Source organism: Trachemys scripta, chromosome 1 (assembly GCF_013100865.1).
Source record: "Trachemys scripta elegans isolate TJP31775 chromosome 1, CAS_Tse_1.0, whole genome shotgun sequence".
In the NCBI taxonomy this organism is placed as follows: Eukaryota; Metazoa; Chordata; order Testudines; family Emydidae; genus Trachemys; species Trachemys scripta.
Genome location: NC_048298.1, coordinates 298,561,518 through 298,583,165, shown reverse-complemented (window position 1 = coordinate 298,583,165; position 21,648 = coordinate 298,561,518). Strand labels below are relative to the sequence as shown.

At 44.0% G+C, this 21,648-nt stretch overlaps 1 protein-coding gene across 4 annotated transcripts in view; it reads left to right on the top strand.

The window, feature by feature from the left end:
* The window catches only part of PDS5B (PDS5 cohesin associated factor B), a 272,948-nt gene that overhangs the window by 231,448 nt on the left and 19,852 nt on the right, over positions 1-21,648 (top strand). For 3 of the 4 annotated variants that reach the window (XM_034758647.1, XM_034758645.1, XM_034758646.1), the window contains exons 26-31: positions 715-829; positions 1,486-1,618; positions 4,119-4,238; positions 4,563-4,625; positions 7,276-7,421; positions 10,200-10,305. In XM_034758647.1, coding sequence (XP_034614538.1) covers positions 715-829; positions 1,486-1,618; positions 4,119-4,238; positions 4,563-4,625; positions 7,276-7,421; positions 10,200-10,305 — 683 coding nt within the window. The remainder of the gene's footprint in view (positions 1-714; positions 830-1,485; positions 1,619-4,118; positions 4,239-4,562; positions 4,626-7,275; positions 7,422-10,199; positions 10,306-21,648) is intronic. The other variant, XM_034758648.1, reaches the window with a different exon arrangement.

The following is a 21,648-nucleotide window of genomic DNA, read 5'->3' as shown; positions in this document are numbered from 1 at the left end:
GGTATTTTCTGAGATTGGCACGGTAGCAGTACATGAAGCAACCTGCTTACTTTTGTTCAATATTACGCCCTTGACATGGCAGCCAGGTCAGACACCTGTTTAGGAGAGCAGTATGCAATCACCATTTGATTGATACAGCTGAAACTCCTCATTCCCACCATCCTGGGAGGTTACTGCATGCCAGTCACTTATGCCGGAATCCACACCAAGACATACTTGGAGAAGAAAGAACAGTTAATTACCTTACAGTAACTGGTTGCTCAAGATATAGTTATTGTAGATATACAATTTGCCCCTCTGTCCCTGCTTTTCAGAGTCCTCAGTAACATGGGGGTTGAACTTTGAGAGAAGGAGGGTCACGGCTGTCCTGCCCTTTGTCCTCATACAGGAGAACAAGTGAGGCACAAGGCACATGTGAGGCCTCAATAGACAGTCAAAAAATCAGTTCTTGTGAGCATGAAGTGCAAGTGCACTTATTGTAGGATCCGTACAGACTACAATATCTCAAAGAACCACAGTTACTGTAGGGTAAATAACTGTTCTTTATGTCCACCAAACCAGCACTAGCCTATATATTAATGCTGACTGACTTTATATAGTGCTCTTTGAATTTTATGTAAAGGAGCAAAAAAAAAAAAAAAATCCTGAACTAATATACAGCTTTCTAACATAACTGTTTCCCTTTTTTTTTTTAATTCTATTCTATACTTTCAGAAAAACTATTGTCACTTCTACCAGAATATGTTGTTCCATATACTATCCACCTTCTGGCACATGACCCAGATTATGTGAAAATCCAGGATATTGAACAACTTAAGGACATTAAAGAGTAAGACTATTTCCTTTGATATTATTTTTTCCAAGGATTTCTAAGGCCATGTCTACGCTAACACGTATGCCAGCAAATTTTTTGTTGCTTATGGATGTGGAAAAAACAATCCCCATGAGTCGCATGAACTTTGTGGCATACGTGCTTGAGTGCACAGTCCTGTGTCGGCAGGAGAGGCTCTCCTGCTGACATAGCTACGGCCTCTTGTTGGCATAACACTGTTACAAGCTTACAGCAGCTTGTAAAATCGCTTGTGTAAGTGTAGACATGGCCTAAGATCTAACTTGTCACTTTCTGAGATAATTCCATGATAGCTTTTTACGTTACAGTTACCATGATAAATTGTCCCGTACATAATTACGAAGAGTAATTATTTTCTTAAATTGGTATAAAAAATACTAAATATTCCTAGATCATATTGGCTGTTTCATTTGGGGACAGTTCAATGTCAGTATTGCATTTTTCTGTTCTTATGTTTGGTTATTCCTTCCTAGTATCTTTAGAAAATTTGAAAATGAATTCATTCCCAAAAGCCAAACTTACCAGTGGATGAATTCAAGTTAAAGTAAACTGTATTCTTAAACTAGATCTTTTTCAAGGTTTCTTTGACAGTTTTTCTTACTGTACTTAATAAGGAAAACCATTTTTCCCCTTAGGTGCCTGTGGTTCATACTGGAAATACTGATGTCTAAAAATGAAAATAATAGTCATGCGTTTATCAGAAAAATGGTGGAAAACATTAAGCAGACAAAAGATGCTCAAGGACCAGATGATCCAAAAATGAATGAAGTATGTTTTACCTTTAGTGAAAGTTGCTTATTTATTCCAATAGCATGAAACTGAGGCATTTTAGATGCCTATTTTAAAATATGTATATTTCTCAATAGAATTATATATAGAAGGCAATAGGTGTTCTGTACACAAGAATCAAAACTATGGACTTAGTTTAGGTTAGGTGTCCTGTTACTTTACTTGGCTTCAGTAGATGCCTATATTCTTCAGAAGCTAGTTGGAATTGTTAGGAGCCTTTTATCTTTCTTTTAAAAATTAGTTTCAATAAACCATTTTCTTTAAATATGCATAAAATATCTTTACTGGTATAGAAATTTAAGTTCTGGCAAGTTAGGGTTAAGTTCTATAATGTGAGGCTTTTCTACTTTGCAACAGTGTTCAAAAATTGCAGTGTAGTACCAGTAAGCAGTTTCTTGAGCATTTATTTTAAAAATATGCACAAACCAAATTTCTCTAACTTGCATTAATAACACAAACATGTCAGTTATTTGGATCGCTTCATGTGTTTATGTAAATCACGTGATATGATATATTCAGATTCTGAAGAATGTAAGCTTATTTTTTTTCTCCCTAAATAAGTTTTAACTCTCACGGTTGCACAAAAACACCCCACACAACACCTCACCTTCCAAATGAACGGAGTATAAACTGATTGTGTCTTTCTTTTACTGCAGATAGCCTGAAACAGTGATTGAGAGTTGCAGACTCCCAGTCACCCCATAATCTCATTTGGGGTATTAACTCTCTTGCCTAATAATAGGAGTACTTGTGGCACCTTAGAGACTAACAAATTTATTAGAGCATAAGCTTTCGTGGACTAATAAATTTTAGTCTCTAAGGTGCCACAAGTACTCCTGTTCTTCTTTTTGCGGATACAGACTAACACGGCTGTTACTCTGAAACTTGCCTAATAATGACATTTTAAATTTTAGTATTAACTATACCGTTCTAATCATTTTAATGGATGGATTGAGGAAGAATGTAGGAATGAACTCCCTGTAATCAGTGTGTGTCACTGAACAAATAAACTTTGTACTTCACATTTATTAGGTATTACATAAAGCCAACATCTACCCTTGTTTTTGCTAATATTTCCCATTGACATAGTAGGAGATCTTCTGTCCATTGAGGAATGGGTATACAGTCCTAAATATGTCTCCCATGCACCGTATGGACCATAATTGAAAATAGAATTTAGTCCTCCCCATAGTATGAGTTTGACACCCCTTCTACAATGCAAAATCTTTAGTATTCCTGATTATGTAGTGTAGACATGCACTAGTTAGGTGTGTGATGTGTTATGTACATGGGAAAAGTGTGAGGTTGCTATTAAGGTTTTGTGTTAGTGAGAGATGCAGGAATTTGGTATGTATTGTTTCTGTGGGAATTTGGAGAGGTGGAGCCTATCACAGAGTAGTTAATGTGATGTGTGGATAATGTATGTTAAAGATAATTCACTTAACAGGACTCTTCTTTACTTGTAAGGAATTTTGTTGGGGGCGGAGGTTGTACTTCACAACTATTACAATGATAAGATGGCTTTTGTTTGTGGGAATATATGTATTCTATACTACGTACATCTCCCAGATTATTGTGTTTATTATTAGCATTACAGTAGCATTGAATATATTGTAGACATATTATAGGCTGAAAGCAACAGAGAGTCCTGTGGCACCTTTAAGACTAACAGATGTATTGGAGCATAAGCCTTCGTGGGTGAATGCCCACTTCATCAGATGCATGTAATGGAAATTTCCAGAGGCAGGTATAAATATGCAGGCAAGAATCAGTATGGAGATAACGAGGTTAGTTCAATCAGGGAGGGTGAGGTCCTCTGCTAGCAGTTGAGGTGTGAACACCAGGATTCTTACAGTTAAGGTTGCCTAACACTTCCAGCTAAAAACCCCTTGTTTTAGTTGCTTATAAATTTCCCATGTCTGATACAGGCTTGATGTAAAGTGTTTTAAAGTTCCAGTGGAAATAATTCAGCCCTTTCTGAGAACAAGGTTAAGCATTTTTTCCCTGGGTCATTTCTTTGAAGAACTCTAGGGCTTTGTGCTTCGAAATGGAAACTTGGAATTTGGCTGAGACGCACCCTAGTGTCAAGGAAGTACCTCTTGCTGTTCTCATGAAAAATCCACCCAGGTTACTACAGTACATGGGTGCATCAACAGAGTGCTGTTAAGTGGATGGTTTACACAAGCCAGACTAATTAGTGTAGACAGACTGACTATTTTCAGAAATCACATTTAACTGTACTGTTTTAATCTTGAAATGTACAGTTTTCTAATGTAGAGACCCCACAAGAATGAGCTCCGTTTGACCAGATAGTTTGATCACTCAGGTAGCAAAGAAACCCTTTGGACTTTGAATAATTTCCAGTATGCCTCTAAAGTGGCTAAAAGTTTCAAATGAACTTATACTTGTTACTGTCAAAATTAAGGGTGATGCCAAGTCTGTTTTAAAAAAAAAATAACTCATTTTTATTTTGTAACAGAAACTCTACACAGTTTGTGATGTAGCAATGAATATCATTATGTCAAAGAGTACGACATACAGTTTGGAATCCCCTAAAGATCCAGTACTTCCAGCTCGATATTTCACGCAGCCTGACAAGGTATAATTTAGGTTTTTGGTTGGATTTTTTTTTTTCAAATTAAATTGCACTAAAGATTTAAATAGACTAGTTGTTTTCATCTGTTTTATTACGATAGAGCTCTTGTAATTTACATAGTCTCTTTTTACTTATGATCCCAATAATGTCTCAAGTCAATGCACATGTGGTATCTTAAATGTTCAGATTTAGCATTTAAAAAACATAAATGGTTTGAAAAAATTTAGTAGTTTTTTTTTTAAATTGCCTGTTCCACTTCATAAACCTATTTTTTATAACTTGTTTATTGATTGACCTTTCTTTCCTTCTTTATTCCCTTGCTTGCAGAATTTCAGTAATACCAAAAATTATCTCCCTCCGGAAATGAAATCTTTTTTCACTCCTGGAAAGGTGTGTTTTTATTATTACCTATCTGTTTTTTCAACTAAACTCTCCCAGTAGGCTAACCATTGCACAGGCACAAAAGGAGGCATGGCCCCTGCCCCCCAAAAAAAACAAATCCCACAAAACAGGGACAGAAGCTGGGGGGGCGGGGGGAGAACACGTAACAGTAAGGTGGTTGTCTCCTGATAATACAAAGTTTAGCAAACTTGTAAAATGTTTGGGGATTTTTTTTTTTTTTGAACAATGTTATATTTCTAAAAAAATTTATAGTAGACTAAAACTCTATGAAATATGAACTAGAAATAATGGCAACAATGTTAAGAAAATATACAGGGGAATCTCAAGTTGGAGTAAGGAGGTTATATTACTTCTGTATTTGGTACTGGTGCAACTGGAATACTGTATCCATTTCTGGTCTCCACCAGAAGGATGTTGATAAATTGGTGAGGGTTCAAAGAATGACTAAAGGATTAGAAAACATGTTTTATAGTGATGGACTTTAGAATCTCAGTGTAGTTTAACAAAGAGAAGGTTTAAGGATAATTTGATCACAATCTAGAAATATCTATATGGGAAACAAAAATTTGATAATGGGCTTTTCAGTCTAGCAGGCAAGGTATAACAAGATCCAGTGGCAGAACATTGAAGCTAGTCAAATTCCCATTGGAAAAAGGTGCAAATTTTTAAGTGATGATTAGCCATTGGAATATTTTACAAAGGGTTGTAGTGGAGTCTCCATCATTGGAATTTTTAAATCAAGATGGGATTTTTTTTCTAAAAGATATGCCCTAGTCCAAACAGGAATTAATTCAGGGACATTTTATGTCCTGTGTTATGCAGGAAGTCAGAGTAGGTGATCACAGTCGTTCCTTCTGGCATTATACAATGGTCAGGAATGGCAGACCTGAAAATGTGCTGGTACAGCATACCGGTAAGAAGTGGCCGCCAGTACGGGGCCGCACGCAGTCCCCGGTTGAGACCCTAGGCTGCTGATGAGGGGGAGGGGAAAAGGGGTAGCTGCTCTGGGGTCCAGCGATTTAAATCATAGCCTGCGGGCCAGGCAGCGCAGAAGGTCTGGCTGGGGGAGGCTTACTTTCACCCCTGAGGAATGGTCTAGGTATATTTGGTCCTGCATCAGTGCAGGGGGTTGAACTAGATGACCTCTCAAGGTCCCTACCAGCCGTACATTTCTATGATTCTATAATGTAGGAATCTATAGTCCAGTTTTGGATTGGAGCCCAGTCCAGCCCCTGTAAGGCTCCCTTGCTCTAAGGGCTGCCTTTGTGTTTCTGCCTGAGTTCCCCATGCAGTGCTGCATCTTGCACAGTGGAGTCAAGACACCAATACCCAAACTAGCAAGTGGTCATAGAAGCAACAATTGGGGCCAAGTAACCAACCAGTAAAAACTTCTAACAGGAGTCCCATCTCTCTCATTACAATAGATAAAACTGTTGCATGCAAATTGGGTGCAGATGAATGGTAATGTTTAATTGTGTTATCTAATATCTGAGCTAAATTAAGAATGATCTGACCTGTTGACATGGCCCTGCCTATAATCAAATCTTAAATACAACAATTGGTGTTAATTTAGCTTAATTATAACCATATGTCTTCAAAAGTAGCCTATACACAAGATTTAAATGAGTTTTAACTGTATGAGAAGTTTGAGGAGTTTTTCTCATTGCTAAGATCATTCAGGACAAAAGGGGGTCTGAAGTGGTGCTAAATTTCTTAAAGGACCTATTTGTTGATTGATGTTAAATAAAGTAACAGATTTACTTGTACATTCTGAGAAAAATTAATACTATATACAGAGAATAACGCAGTTGTGGGAAGGATATTTTATGGTCTTCATACACAACAGAGTGAATCCCTTCTGTAAGTGTAAAACTCAGTTCAACCTTAACTTTGGAGGCACAACGAGCACCTTCATAAGACACACATTCTGTCTACAGAATCACTGATAACTGTCTTTGGTAAAGCTTGCATGTTATACAGCTTCATCATTCAGTGTAGTCAGCTAGAGTCAGGGAGTGATTTAATATTAAACAGTCCTGTAATGAAACAGGAAAATAATGGATTATACTGTCATCCATAAGAGAGTTATGTTCTTTTATATGTATTATCTCTAGCAGGTTTTCAAATTTGTCTCTCTATTTAGGCATCTAGGTATGTGGCTTAATGCTGAGAGTGACTTAACCTCTTAAACTTATATTAAAGTCAGTGGGAGCTGAAGATACTCTGCCCCTCTGAAAATCAAACCACTCTTTATTGAAGTTTTAACCTAAGATCCAATCATGTTTGGAAATTTTGACTCCCCGGGTGAAATCTTAATCTCACTGAAGTCCGTAGCAAAAATCTCATCGATTTTAATGGGGTCAGGACTTCATCCCAAATGTTTTGCTTCTGAACCTATTTTTTCCTCATGGAAATTGTAGTCTCTGCCACCTTCCATTTGGCTTCAGTTGTAACTTTTTTGTCGTCTTATTTTTGCTTTTTAAGTAAATTGTGTTCTAATAAAAAAAAAAAGACACTGGTGATTGTAGAATGTGTGCAGGTTGCATGCAAACATTTTAAGCTTAGTACATGTTTGAGACTAGGTATGTAACATACTAAATATGTAGATTAAAATAACAAAAAATATTTTTTGTTTCAGCCCAAAGCAGCCAATGTTCTTGGAGCAGTTAATAAGCCTCTTTCGGCAGCAGGCAAGCAGTCCCAATCCAAATCTTCACGAATGGAAACTGTAAGCAATGCCAGCAGCAGTTCAAATCCAAGCTCTCCAGGAAGGATCAAAGGGAGGTGAGTATACAGCAGTGCAGCTTTGATGCTCAAGTATTTTTATGAAAGCTGCAAGTGTTTCTATAATGGTTAAAAGTGCTAGACTGAATTCTATTCTCTTGTGTTGGTGTACATCCAGAATAACCAGCACACTAGTATAACTGAAACTAGAATTTGGCTTACTACCACAATAAAAATAGATAAGTTTTTTTTTTTTTAAAAGCAGTCCAAACACATTACTAAATTCAAATCATCATGTACAATGTAAAATAAAAAGCAACCCACATTCAGTTATAGATCTGGGGTTCCCATCAAGCTTGTGTAGTAAACAGTAATTCTAGCTACATCATCATAATCTCCCATTGAGTCTGAGAGTTTAAGGACGTGTGAGCTTTGTCATGATCTAAGATTTTTGGTAGACTGTCCTGTGGTGGTGAATTATACGTTGCCTCTGGACACCTGACAACGTATCACCTTTTAATTTGTAATACTAGTTTTAATGTGACCAGTGGTTTATAACTAAAGAATTTGTGAGCGGTTGATGAGGGTGATTGATTGCATATATTGGAGCCCCTGCTGGAAGCACCATGTTGAACAACAATTAAGAAGAAATACAAGTAGTATATGGAAATAGTTTTTCACTGAAGACAGACTGGAAGTCAGTTTCTTCCCTGCTCCAGTGAGTAAACTCAGTCTGTTAGGCTAATAATATAGCTAGATTCAGATTGTTGAGCAGTCTTCTCATTGTTGCAGTTCTACAAAATGTATAGCCTGGACTGTAATCTCATCAGATCTTACAAGTTGAACAGGACCAAGCTTGGTCAGTACTTGAATGGAGACCTCCAAGGAAAAAACAAAATACTGCACAAAAGGATGCTAAAGACTCAATAGTTATCACTCCCCTTTGTAATCAGTACTGAACCAATCTACCAGCATGATGGCAGGACATTGCAACACAGTATATGTATATAGTCTTTGAGATGAAATATAAAACTGAGCTCTTGATCACTCCTGTCCATTAAAGATCTCATTGGCACTTTTTTCTAAGAGTAGGAATAACTACGACAGTCTTCAGACCATATCTTAGAATAAGGAACTATATTCCACATATACCTAAATTATCCCTTTGCTCTATTAGATAAGATAGTCTTCACTTCTTGTCCCCAAACAATTGTGCAATGTTTGCAGTGTTAAAATGCCTGCCTCATTCCAGCCCCAAGGTAGATGAAACAAAATGGTCCTCCATATACTATAATAATACTTAGCTCTTATATAGTGCTTTACTTTAGTAAATCCAAAAGTGCTTTACAAAGAAGGTAAGTATTATTGGGAAATAGAGGCACAGAGCAGTGAAGTGACTTGCCTAAGGTCACCCAGCAGGACAGTGGCAAAGCTGGGAATAGAACCCAAGTCTCCTGCTCCCATTCTGGTGCTCTATCAAGTAGGCCATAGTGTACACACACAGTTTAAAAAAAAAAAAAAAAAACAAACATGCACTGGTGTGGGGGTGTATTTATATACACACTATATCACTTGTACTTTTGCAAAAAGGACTGTATACATGTTTTTTGCTTAAACTTTGAAAGAGGTACAGAATCCTGCCCTATGATTTAGCCAATCTGCCCCAATATCTGATATGTAAATAATAAAATAATTGTCACCTTAGCTAGGGAACAATCTTAACGGACTTACTTGAGAATCTATGTAAAACAGCTTTAAAGTTACTGTCAAGTAACAAGTATCCAAACACAGGCTTCACTAACTGAAAAAAATACTGTCTCTAGGTCTCTCACTCTTTCACTTTGCACAATTACATGATATATGAACTGTCCTATTTTACTATTAAATTGTTTAACAAGTTTATTATGTTTATCATCTGTGAAGCTAAATGAATTATCTATTCCATCATTTAGATGGTGCAGGATTAAGAATGTTAAGTCTTGAAATTATTATTTTTAAAAATTCTCATCACTGTGTTTCAGTGCCCCCCAGTTTGCCATCAACATCTTTGTTTTGGTTGGGAGTGACAATTTATGCTATGATGCGACGTACTGCCATGTGTCAGCTCCAGTAACCGAAGTTGAATGACTTTGCCAAACCTTTTCTGGCTTAGAGCTCAATCATCTTCTGAATTCTAGTCTTGTTGATTAATGTATTATGCAGCTATTAAGCTAAATTCTTATTTCAGAATTTGAATTTTTAATGCGTGGTTTAAGAGGAATTTAACATGAGGAAAACTTAGGGGGAAAAAGTTGATCTCTGAATGAACAGAATATAGCACAGGCAGGAACCGTTTGGTTACATTGTTAACCGCTAACAATATGTATGTAAAAACACAAACATTATCTACCAATATGTCCCTAAAGGTTGAATTTGGGTCATTTATCCTGCAGGATGCTTAATCTTTTCTGCGTTGTGTCACAGAAGTATTGAATTTATTTGACATCAGCCTGATTGGGATGTCATAAACTGAGCATTATGTCTTCACTGCTGAATCAAAGACAGAGGATGGCCTGGGTGATTGACTCTTATTAAAACTGATTTCTTCAGTAATTGCAAAAATGCTGAGGAAAAACCATAAAAAGGTGTTTTATAAGTCACCCGTTATGATATTGCCAGTGATAGGTGATCTGAAAAATAACTAAAGGTATGCTCAGTTTGCTCTTGTTTTTTTTTTTTTTTAGATTTATTATGTAGACAAAGCTGCTGCCAATTTGACAGTTTAGATCCAAGCAATCACATTAAAATTATGTTACTGCATTCCTGATATTAAGTGATGATAAATGTCTGCGTTGATAGGCTTGACAGTACTGAGATGGACCACAGTGAAAATGAAGATTTCACGATGGCTTCACCCTTACCAGGAAAGAAAACTGACAAGAGGGACGACTCTGATCTTGTAAGGGTGAGCTGCGTGGTTGTATTGCAGCTATTTCAATTAAATTTAAACTTAATTAATTGAACATTGAACAAATAAGTGTATACAGTCCTTATAACAAGCATTAACTAATGTAGTTTTGTAAGCTCCCACTTTTACATGGAGTTGAGCTAATGTCCATGATGGTCAATGTGGTTATGATATGAAATAGGACTGTTTACAAAAAAAAGGCACCTTCTTACTTAACATATCTGTTTTGTTTGTGTGAGTTGTCTTTGCTTTCTATTACTAACCAAACCATAAAGGCTAGCAGTAAGATTTGCAGATTACCAACAAGGGTTGGGACTGAAGGCTTTAGAGGAGCTAGACTAGTGAGAATTGGTGCATGATTTGCCTTGTGCTCAAAACCTGTTGGGAAAAAAATTGGACAGGTATGTGAATTGCAGATTTGCTCACCGTCCCTAGCAGTTGCTTGCTCTAATTTGTGCTTAAAGGTGACCCTAGCTATTGTTAGCACTGCATAACAAGTCCAGCTATGGAAGATTAAGCTTGATTACCTTTCTGATCAAGGAGAACTCCCATAAGGTTGACCATATGTTTGACTTGGCTTTGGGGACTAGTTTGGCTGTCTAAGATACTGGGTAAACCTTACTGAGAAGTTTGAAAATGCACCCCTAGTCTGATTTTTTTTTTTCTTTCCCCTAAATAAGCGGGATATTTCATATCCATGTTCCTGGTATTGATTTTTATTACTGTCTTAATGCTTTACTATCGTATATTTTGGTTGTCTCTTCACTGGTGATGAGGCAAATCAGGCCTCCCTTTCCAGCTAACAGCTTCTATCAACTGATTGAGTTGATAGGACTCTCCAATATCTGCTGTGTCCTGGCTGTCTCAGGTGCCCAAAGGACACCATAGCATAACACAGAATTCTGGAAGTTAAAACAGCTAAGCCTTGCGAATGGAGAAGAATTGGCTGAAGAGCCACCGAGAGTCAGATCATCTTTTGTACAGATAACTTGTACTGCTGCACAGAAGAGGTATGACTGAGGTCAAGAAATATTATTTGGTCTCATCCTTACACAGCACAAGTAGCAGTCTGCCTGAACACTTTCATGTGGTATGAAATCTGATTACTCCAGACTGCCTTGCTCTCTTAATTGCCCTTTTAATTGATCACTGATTTTTCAGATTTCTTTGTTGGTGAGAGAACTGGATTTCAGGCTTGTCTCCCAGAGCATTTTGAGCAAAAGCTGGGTGCTCCTTATGGACTGCCATCCATTCTTTGTGTTTGGTTGGGTCTCTGAGAATGCCTGTTGCTATCTAAGTTGATTAAGGCAAAGTTAGATAGCTGTGGTTTTCATTGACAATCATTCTTAGAACTTTGCTTTGTGTGGAGAGATTGCCAGCTAAAACATGTACGTCTGCTGTCCCCTCAGATAATTTTACCTTGATGATAGAGTGCTTGTCAACTACCTCCAAGTTTCAGAACACCCCTTTTACTATAGAAGTGAGGGAGAAAGCAATGGCTATTAAATTACATGTGCACTTGAACATCGACATACAGTGTACATAACAGTTTTCATTCTTCTTCGAGTGATTGCTCCTGTGTATCCCACAGTAGGTGTGCGTGCTCGCCACATGCACTGGTGCCAGAAGTTTTTCCCTTAGCAGCATCCGTAGTGGGGGAGCACCGCTGCGACCCCTGGAGTGGCGCCAACATATCGCGCCATAACGAGGGCTGTGTGCTCCCCCCACCCTCAGTTCCTTCTTGCCGCCAGTGAAGGTAGTCAGAATTTTGTGCTCCAGCCTTGGTTGCAGCGTTTATAGCCTTAGTGGTGTCCAGTCTCACTGAACTGTTTTGCTGAACTTTCTTTCATTGGTGCCTGGTTTGGGGCATGCCCCATGGCCCAGGCTTCAAGTCATGCGACTCTTGTCGCAACTCTATGCCGAGAAGCGACCCACACATTCAGTGTCTTCGCTGTCTGGGCGAGGCTTATATTAGTGAGAGGTGTAAGATTTGCCGTTCCTTCAAGCCGCGAACAAAGAAGGAGCGTGAGATCCGACTCCGAGCCCTCTTAATGGAGTCGGCATTGGTCCCGGCACCAGCGCGTCGAGCCGACCCAGCGCCGGGCACCTCGTCTTCGGCACGCAGCGAAGCACCTCCGATGCACCGTCTGGATTCCACGCCCGGTACTGTCTCATCGATGCGCAGTGAGGCCCTGTCGATGAGCTGGCACCGCTCCCCTTCTAAGAAGCAAGGGAAGACTCAGCAGCGCCAGGAGAAAGAACGGGGTGAGGCCAGACCCGCGTTGGGCAGCCCACGATCCCCATTGGGACCGAGACCTCTGACTCGGGTGGAGCGGAGTAGTCTGGTGCCCTCCACGCGCGCCTCGCCAGAGGTGAGAATGCCTTCAACGCCGGAGGCAGCTCAGGCCACATGCGACACCATGATGCTTCCGGTGCCGGGAGCGCCGCCTCAGTTGGGCCCCCAATCCCGTGGGAAGCCACCGCTGAGTGCCCATCAACCTTTTCCAGACATCTCTGAGATCGAGGCACTGTCTCAAGTCGAAGGGCCGAGCCACGGACCAAGGCGCGCCTCCACGCCGTGAGCAGGGTCGTCTGTGAGCGAGCTTACCTCCTTTTCTCCGGGAGACCGTAGGGGTGGCACTAAAAGACGTCGCCGCTCGTCTTCGAGTCTTGCCCGCAGGGACAGGTCTCGGCGGCGGCGGCACCGATGTTCATACTCCGGCACCCACCGTGGAAGGCGCCATGCTTGGAGTTCGTCACGGGAGTCCCAGGCACCGAGGCGTTGTAGTCTCGAGCGTTGGAGGGAATACAGAGACAGCACTCCCGACTCCTACCTGTCCTTGTCCAGGGGCGTAGACGTCATGTTTGGAACTGCTCCAGCCGTTTGTACGGCACTGTGCGTTCGTCCCGGACCTCCGCCTCGGCACGCAGCCGCCCCTCCTCAAGCCGCTCGGTGCTGCAGGACTAGCCGGCCCTTCTGGGCCCCGTTGCATCCCAGGGCCAGGCTGTTCCCTGGCAGGGACAGTGGTGCCAGTGGGCACCGCCGGGACCCTGCTCCGTGGCGGGAGTTTCCCAAGCCCAGCCGATGTCACCACCTCGGCACTGTGATGAGGCAGTGGACACCGACCCTCCAGCACCGACTCGGGCCCAGGGTCAGGACATCGAGCTACCGGTACCACCGGGTGCCGACAACACCGCGGCACCGACCTCCTCGGCACCGGATGACTCTGTGGCTGCCCTTCCTCCGGTCTCTCAGGAGGATTTCAGTGCCCACCTGGAGCTTCTCAGGAGGGTAGCATCAAACCTCCAGCTCCAGGCTGAGGAGATGGAGGAACCATCGGACACGTTGTGCGATGTCCTTACCTCCTCGACGCCGGGGCGCGTGGCCCTCCCGCTCCATCAAGGGGTGGCCAATATCGCTACTGGCCTCTGGCAGACCCCTGCATCCCTCGGTCCTATTTCCAAAAAGGCTGAGCGGAAGTACTTTGTGCCCATGAAGGGGCACAAGTATTTCTACTCTCACCCAGCTCTGATCTCTCAAGTGGTGGAGTCCGTTAACCACCGGGAGAGACATGGCCAACCCGCTCCCACCCCTAAGGACAAAGATGCTCGCAGGCTGGACTCCTTTGGAAGAAAGTTTTATTCGTCTGCGAGTTTTCAGCTCAGAGTGGCCAACCACCAGGCACTCTTGAGCAGATATGATTTTTAACCTTTGGGGATCCCTTTCGAAGTTTGAGCCCTCCCTCCACAAGGACAGGAAGGAGTTCTGGGCTCTGGTTGATGAAGGTACGATGGCGGCTAAAGCAGCGCTCCAGGCGGCCTCAGGTGCAGCGGACACGACCGCTCGTTCGATGGCCGCGGCAGTCTCCATGAGAAGGGTGTCCTGGCTTTCGCTCTCTGGTCTATCGGCTGAGTCCCAGTCGATCATGCAGGACCTTCCATTCGACAGTCGGGCCCTGTTTGCTGATCAGACACCCGTCTGCACGGGATGAAAGACTCCCGTACCACCCTGCAGATGCTGGGCCTGTACGTCCCGCCGGCCAAGGACAAGCCCAAGCCTCACACCTCCGCTCCAAAGGCTCGGGGCAGATATGAGCTCCTGCCTAAGAAGCAGCAGGAGCAGAGGTGCCGGTCACAACGCCAATCCCGTTTGGCCCCTCGTCCGGGGCCCTCTAAGGCCAGGAGGCCAGGGAAGCGGCATTTTTGACTGCTTGCGGGGGGTCGCCAGGCCTATTGCCAGGTTAAGCGCGACACCCCTCCTCCCCCCCCCCAGTTAATAAAGTTCAGATTTGCCAATCGTTTACCTGCCTTCAGTCTGCAATGGTTCCGTATTACTACGGACTGCTGGGTCCGCAACACTATATTCCTAGGGTACAGGTTGCAGTTTCTTTCGCCCCCTTCCATTTGCCCTCCAGCCAGGGAGTCTGCGGAGGACCCGGAATATGCGCTCCTTCTACATCAGGAGGTACAGCGCCTCCTCTCCCTGGGAGCCGTGGAGAGGGTACCTTGGGAATTCCAGGGCAAAGGATTCTATTTCAGGTATTTCCTCATCCCGAAGGCAAAGGGCGGGCTTCGGCCCATCCTCGATCTGCGGAAGCTCATCCAGTTCTTGGTTCGCTGCAAATTCCGCATGGTGTCCCTAGCCTCTATTATTCCCTCCCTAGACCTAGGGGATTGGTTTGCAGCGCTGGACCTCCAGGATGCATACTTTCACATCCACATTTTCGAGGGTCACAGGCGCTTCCTCCGTTTCCTGGTGGGTCAGGACCACTACCAGTTTACGGTCCTCCCCTTTGGCCTCTCGACGGCCCCCAGGGTCTTAACGAAGTGTATGGCAGTGGTAGTGGCCCACCTCAGGAGGAGAGGGCTGCAGATCTTTCCCTACCTGGATGACTGGCTGCTCAAGGGCAAGTCCCGGTCTCAGGTGCAGTGGCAGATAACCTTCCTGCTGTGCACCTGCTCAGCTCTAGGCCTAGTGGTAAACGAGGAAAAATCCACGTTAGTACCAGTCCAGCGCATAGAATTCATAGGAGTGCTGTTAGATTCCTCGGCGGCCACGGCCTCCCTTCCAAGGGACAGGTTCGAGGCGCTCAAAGGCCTCATCGCCTCGGTCACAGCCTTCCCGGTGAACACGGCTTGGGTCTGCTTTCAAATCCTCGGCCACATGGCCGCATGCACCTCGGTGGTGTGACATGCCAGGCTCCGGATGCGGCCCTTCCAACTCTGGTAGGCCTCCCGGTACTCCCAGGCCAGGGACGGCCTGGACAAGATCGTCACGGTGGTGGCAGACCTCCAATGGTGGTCCCTCCCGAGCTACATGCTCCGGGGTATCCCCTTCCAAGAGCCCTCTCCGTCGCTAGATCTAGTGTTGGATGTCTTGGACATGGGCAGGGGAGCCCATGTGGGGAACTTCAGGACCCAGAGTATGTGGTCACCCGAGGAACTGACCCTGCACATAAATGTCAGGGAACTCAGGGCAGTGCACCTGGCGTGCCTGGCTTTCCGCCAGCGCTTACAAGGGCAAGTGGTCAGAGTCCTCATGGACAATACCACTGCTATGTATTACATCAACAGGCAAGGGGGCACGCGCTCCAAGGCCTTAGGCCAGGAAGCCCAACTCCTGTGGGAGTTCTGTATAGCCCACAACATCCTCCTCCGAGCGTTCCACCTACCCGGCGAGAGCAACATGTTTGCGGATCATTTGAGCAGGGTGTTCTCGCAACAACACGAGTGGTCCCTACACAGGGAGGTAGCGGAGTGGATCTTCCTACAGTGGGGTGCTCTCCAGTTGGACCTGTTCGCCACCGCCCAAAATCGCCTGTCCCAGGTTCTGTTCCAGGGTGGGAGAGGGCGACGGGGCCATGACGGACGTGTTCCTGCTCAATTGGTCAGGGACCCTGATGTACGCCTTCCCGCCTTTCCCCCTCATAGGCAGGGTCCTACAGAAGGTGAAATCAGACGGGGCAAGGATTATCAGGATAGCCCCGGATTGGCCCCGTCAACACTGGTCCAGGACCCTACTGCAACTATTGGCGGCCCCCCCTCACAGGCTGCTGCTCCGCCCGGACCTCCTCTCCCAGGAGGGAGGTCGTCTCCTCCATCCCTACCTGGCCCCGCTCCACCTGACAGCGTGGCTGCTCCATGGCTAGATGTGGAGGAGGGGAGGTGTACTGAGGCTGTCAGACAAGTCCTGCTTGAGAGCAGGAAGCCGACCACACGGAGATCCTACCTGGCTAAGTGGTATCGGTTCTCCATATGGGCGAGGGAGAGAGGTTCCTCTCCCGTGTCTGCTCCACTCCAGCTGGTCCTGGACTACCTCCTGTCCCTTAAGACCCAAGGGCTGGCCCCCTCCTCGATCAGGGCGCGCCTGGCGGCCATCTCTGCCTTCTACCCTCCGGTGGCGGGACAGTCCATGTTCTCCTACCATATGACTTCCAGGTTTTTGGACAGAGCGTTCCCTTATGCTATATCCCCGGTCCCACCATGGGACCTGAACCTGTACTGTCGCACTTCATGGGGCCACCCTTTGAGCTCCTGGCCACGTGCTCCTGGTCCCACTTATCGGAGAAAGTGGCATTTTTGGTGGCTATCACCTCAGCCCGCCAGGTGTCGGAGCTTAGGGCATAGACCTCTGAACCCCCGTACACTGTTTTCCATAAGGGGAAGGTCCAGCTTCGCCTGCACCCGGCCTTCCTACCGAAGGTGGTCTCGGCGTTGCATATGGACCAGGACATTTTTCTGCCAGTCCTGTGTCCTAAGCCCCATTCCTCCAATGAGGAACGACGCCTGCACATGCCAGATGTGCATAGGGCGCTGGCCTTTTACTTAAACCGAACGAGGCCATTCTGGAAATTCCCTCAGCTTTTCATTGCTACGGCCGAGCGCATGAGAGGGCAACCGGTTTCCACCCAGCGGATCTCCCGCTGGATCACCTCGTGCATACTCACGTGTTATGACCGGACTGGGGTTCCCCCACCTCCTATGGTCAAGGCGCACTCGACGAGAGCTCAGGCCTGGTCGGCTGCCTATGTGGCTCATGTTCCTATTCAGGACATCTGCAGGGCTGCTATGTGGTCCTCCGTCCACACTTTTTCATCGCACTATGCGATCGTCTCCCAAGCAAGGGATGACGCCGGGTTTGGTAGGGCGGTGCTCTGCCCGGGTAACCGTTAACACTTATTATTTAGAACTCCTACCCACCTCCCTTAGGTATAGCTTAGAGTCACCTACTGAGGAATACACAGGTGCAATCACTCGAAGAAGAAAGGAGAGTTACCTGTTCCGTAACTGGCGTTCTTCGAGATGTGTTGCTCCTGTCTATTCCACATCCCACCCTCCTTCCCCTCTGTCGGAGTTGTCTGGCAAGAAGGAACTGAGGGTGGGGGGAGCATGCAGCCCCTTTATGGTGCGATATGTCGGCGCCACTCCAGGGGTTGCAGCGGTGCTCCCCCATTACGGGTACTGCTAAGGGAAAAGCTTGCGGCACCAGTGCACGTGGCAAGCACACACACCTACTGTGGAATAGACAGGAGTAACACATCTCAAAGAATGCCAGTTATGGAACAGGTAACTGTCCTTTCTGGTCTAACTTTGGTGTGGACGCTGCTCATGCCTGAGTCACGGTCTTCCACTGATTTTTTTAGATCAAAGTAAGTTGGCCATTTTAGTCATGCTGGATCTCTCACCAGCTTTCAATATGATTAACTGTTGCTTTGGAAACTAAAACACTGCTTCCTTTCAGTGATTCCAATCATATCTAGAAGATGGAAGTCAGTCAGTGGTGATGAACACGTGTGTTATCACCAAGGGATTTGATGTTTGTCCAGAATAAAGGCTTTTGCTTGTGTTGTTCAACATATAAATGAAACTTCTCTGTGATATCACTGCCAAATGCAGGATACAGTAGAGTAAAGTGTTGCCATTAGGCTGAGATGCACATTATACTATAGGAAATGGCATTATTACCCTAAAGGGGACCCCATTTGTGAGAGCTTTTGGGGATAGATGATCAGTCGTTTATCAAAGCTCTCTGAGAACTGTGAAGGAGATTAGCCTGTCTCTACTAAATCCTGCAGGTGACACACATTCTTGTGGTCAGTGGTATTAGTCTTCTAATAGATCTGAAAACATCTTTCATATTTATGAACTGAGCATGTTTGATATAGAGATCAGAAACAGGATAAAAATGGAACCTCTTGATATATTTGCTTTCACTTTTCTGATTTAACCACAGTTTAAAGATGGGTTACTTTCATATAGCACAGAAAATTAGTGCAGGAAAAGATCATTAATAATTATACAGTTTTTATACTAATTATAGTTTTTTATTTTGTTTATAAAATTGTTCAAATAGCTCAGTAAAATTTTCACATAGTGACAGTAAAATTAATTCTCTGCATTTCCACTATGAAGAATTCTTCTACCTCAATTTGTTTTTTAACAATATCTGACAGTTTGTCAGTCATTGTAGTAAAATATTAAACTAAAACATAATTCAAATAACACCACTTTTACTGTAATTCATTTCTCTGAAAGCAGTGCATCCAAGAGATATTATTTTTTGTCACTACCTCTTCTGTTCCACTGTCGCCTTGTGCTCCCCCCGCTACTTTTATTTCACTCACATATGTTGATGTTCTTCTGCTGGGGTGGATTGCCCTAGGTTGCCTGGGATGCTGAAAGCTTCTGTCAGGTAAATAGCCTATATTTTGCCTGGTCTGAGGCACTAGTAACCATTTTATGTTCTAGTATTTGTGAACCACCAGGAAAATAAACTAATGCACCATGCTACTGAAAAAAAGGGGAATTTCCATTTCCAGATGAGTATAGTGGTTTTTAAACGCTGTGGTAACTCTCAAGATAATGGATCTTGAGATTGTGTAGTTCTGGTAACCATATTGCCTTTCCCATTTGCCTTGAATTCTGACCCAGTTTCAGTCTTTATCTCACAATGTCAGAGCTAGAACTAATTCCTTATGCCATCTGAACAGACATCATCCCATTTTAGAAGTGCCATAAAGTATTGATTTCTTACTACTGAAGTTCTTGAAAATATTTGCTGTTAAAATAATTTTGCAATTGAAGTGGGGAAAGGGAAGCAAAACAGTAATTTTGATGAGGTGACCTGATTTTAAATCATGGGCTGTCATTTAATTTATTACATGTAATCAATATATTTGTAATTTAATATTAATTATGTAAATCTTTGTTTTTAAAAAAGTTTGTATGTATCTTGGTTGTGATTCTCAACCAAGTCTGAGAGACTGAGACCAATACAGCTGCCGACACAAACAGTTCCTTTTTCAGTGTTTAAGAGGATATATGAGTGACCAGTAAAGTTAAATGGAGAAAATAACTGACCTCAGGAATAAAAATTCAGTATTTTATATTTCTGCACTTTTTAAAGGATTTGTATCTCCTCTTGAACATGAAAACAGCAAGATGTTTGTGATAGTAGCAGTATAGAACTGATTTTTCTGGGAGGGGGATTGTAGTTGACATTTAATGCTGTCAAGTACTTGGATTTTAAAGGTGTCATAATTCAGGGACTGTTTGTCCAAATCACTTCAAATTTAGTGGAAGAATTGTACCTCAAAACATACCTAATATGCCAGTTGTGGGGTTGGTATGACTGGATTTGAGAGGGTAGCCTCAAACCAAAGTTTTAATGGAAACTCAACTGCAATCTTAACTATCTGGTAAAATTAGATGTGATCTGACAAGTGTGTATCATAAACGGTAATAGTAATAGGAGAACAACATGGGCAGTTCTTCATGTGATTGCATATGTCTATTCCACTGTAAGTGCGCATGCGCTCCAGTGCACAGTTGTTGGAGTGTTTTTCCCTTAGAGGTACCCATTGGGGTAGTATGAGCACTCCCCACTGCCTCCCACACTGCACTCAGGCATTAGGCCACGCCAACCCACCTCAATTCCTTCCTACCACCCATGATGGTTGTTGAAGCTCCTGTTCTTACCTGTGCAAGTCCCTTTTTCTTTGGTAGGCATTGTAGTTCGTACCCATTATTGTTAGAGTAGTTTGTATAGTTTAGTTAGCTTAGCTAAGTTTAAAAAAAAAATAGTAGTTTTCTGTCACTAGCTCCCATCTGGGTACTGGTATTGGTACCATAGTTATGCCATGTTCTCTGGGCTTCAAAACCAGCAAACCTGAAACCTGTGCCAGTTAGTGACCTTCACCTTGACGGCCTTAAGTGCTTGGAGGAGCCTCAAGTGACTGATTGACTGCAGTATCTGTAAGGGGTTTAAGCCCCGGTCCAAAAAGGACAGGGCAGCCAAACTTAAGTACTTATTGGAATTGGTGCTCTGCATTACTTTGGAGCCATCCTGCTCAGTCTGGGTGCCATCAGTCAGCAGTGATCCTCTGGCCCTGGTGGTACTGAGAGGCAGGCTGATTGATTTTACTGGTGCCAAAAAAAAAGGTACCGCAAGTCATCTAAGGACTCTGTACATGGCACATCAAAATTGGGGGGCAAAGAAGTTGAGTTCTACCAAGGATTCGGGTGTGGTCAAAAAGGAAATGCTCCCGAGAGCACACCTTAGAACAAAAAGAAGAACAGGAGTATTTGAGGCACCTTAGAGACTAACAAATTTATTAGAGCATAAGCTTTTGTGGACTACAGCCCACTTCTTCGGATGCATATAGATTGTTGACTCCAGAGGACAGTTCAGGCCAGTTGAGACCAACTTCCGAGGGCAAACTTTATTGCTGTCACCTCAGGTTCCAGTGTCGCAGGATCAGAATACTTTCCTAGTACCATCTACTCCTGAAATGTTTAAAGCTCCGAGAGCATTGTTGAATCCCTCGGTACCACCTTCCCTGGAAATTCACGAGTTTTGCCTAGTATTAGCGCTAAAGATATTGACTCTCATTGCTTCACCTCCACACTGTGTGGGACTGTCAGATTCTGGAATTAGTGTACCAGTTTGAAACAGTATCATCTAGGGAAAAGCTGCAGATGATCTTGCCAGTGTACTCCCTTCTCCAGAATCTGAGACTCCCTCTACCACCTGTTGGAAAAAGGGTGGAAAGGAGGCTAAGTTCCCTGTAAGCCGCACAGCAGCCTTCTTAGCGCCACACAGGCGCTCAGGGAACCTGCCAGGGGAGGGGCGCCCCAACCCGGCCCCCAACCTGCCATGGTGCCACTCCCCCGGCCCCAACTCTGACGAGGCGTTCCTATCCTGGCCCCAGCAAAGCCAGGGCGACCCGGGCCCAAACCCAGCTCTAGCCCAGACCTGCAGGGGGAGGGGTACCTATCCTGTGTCCCCAGCCCTGGAGCTGCCTTGGAGGGGAGAGGCACCTCTCCCCCCCAGCCCAGGTG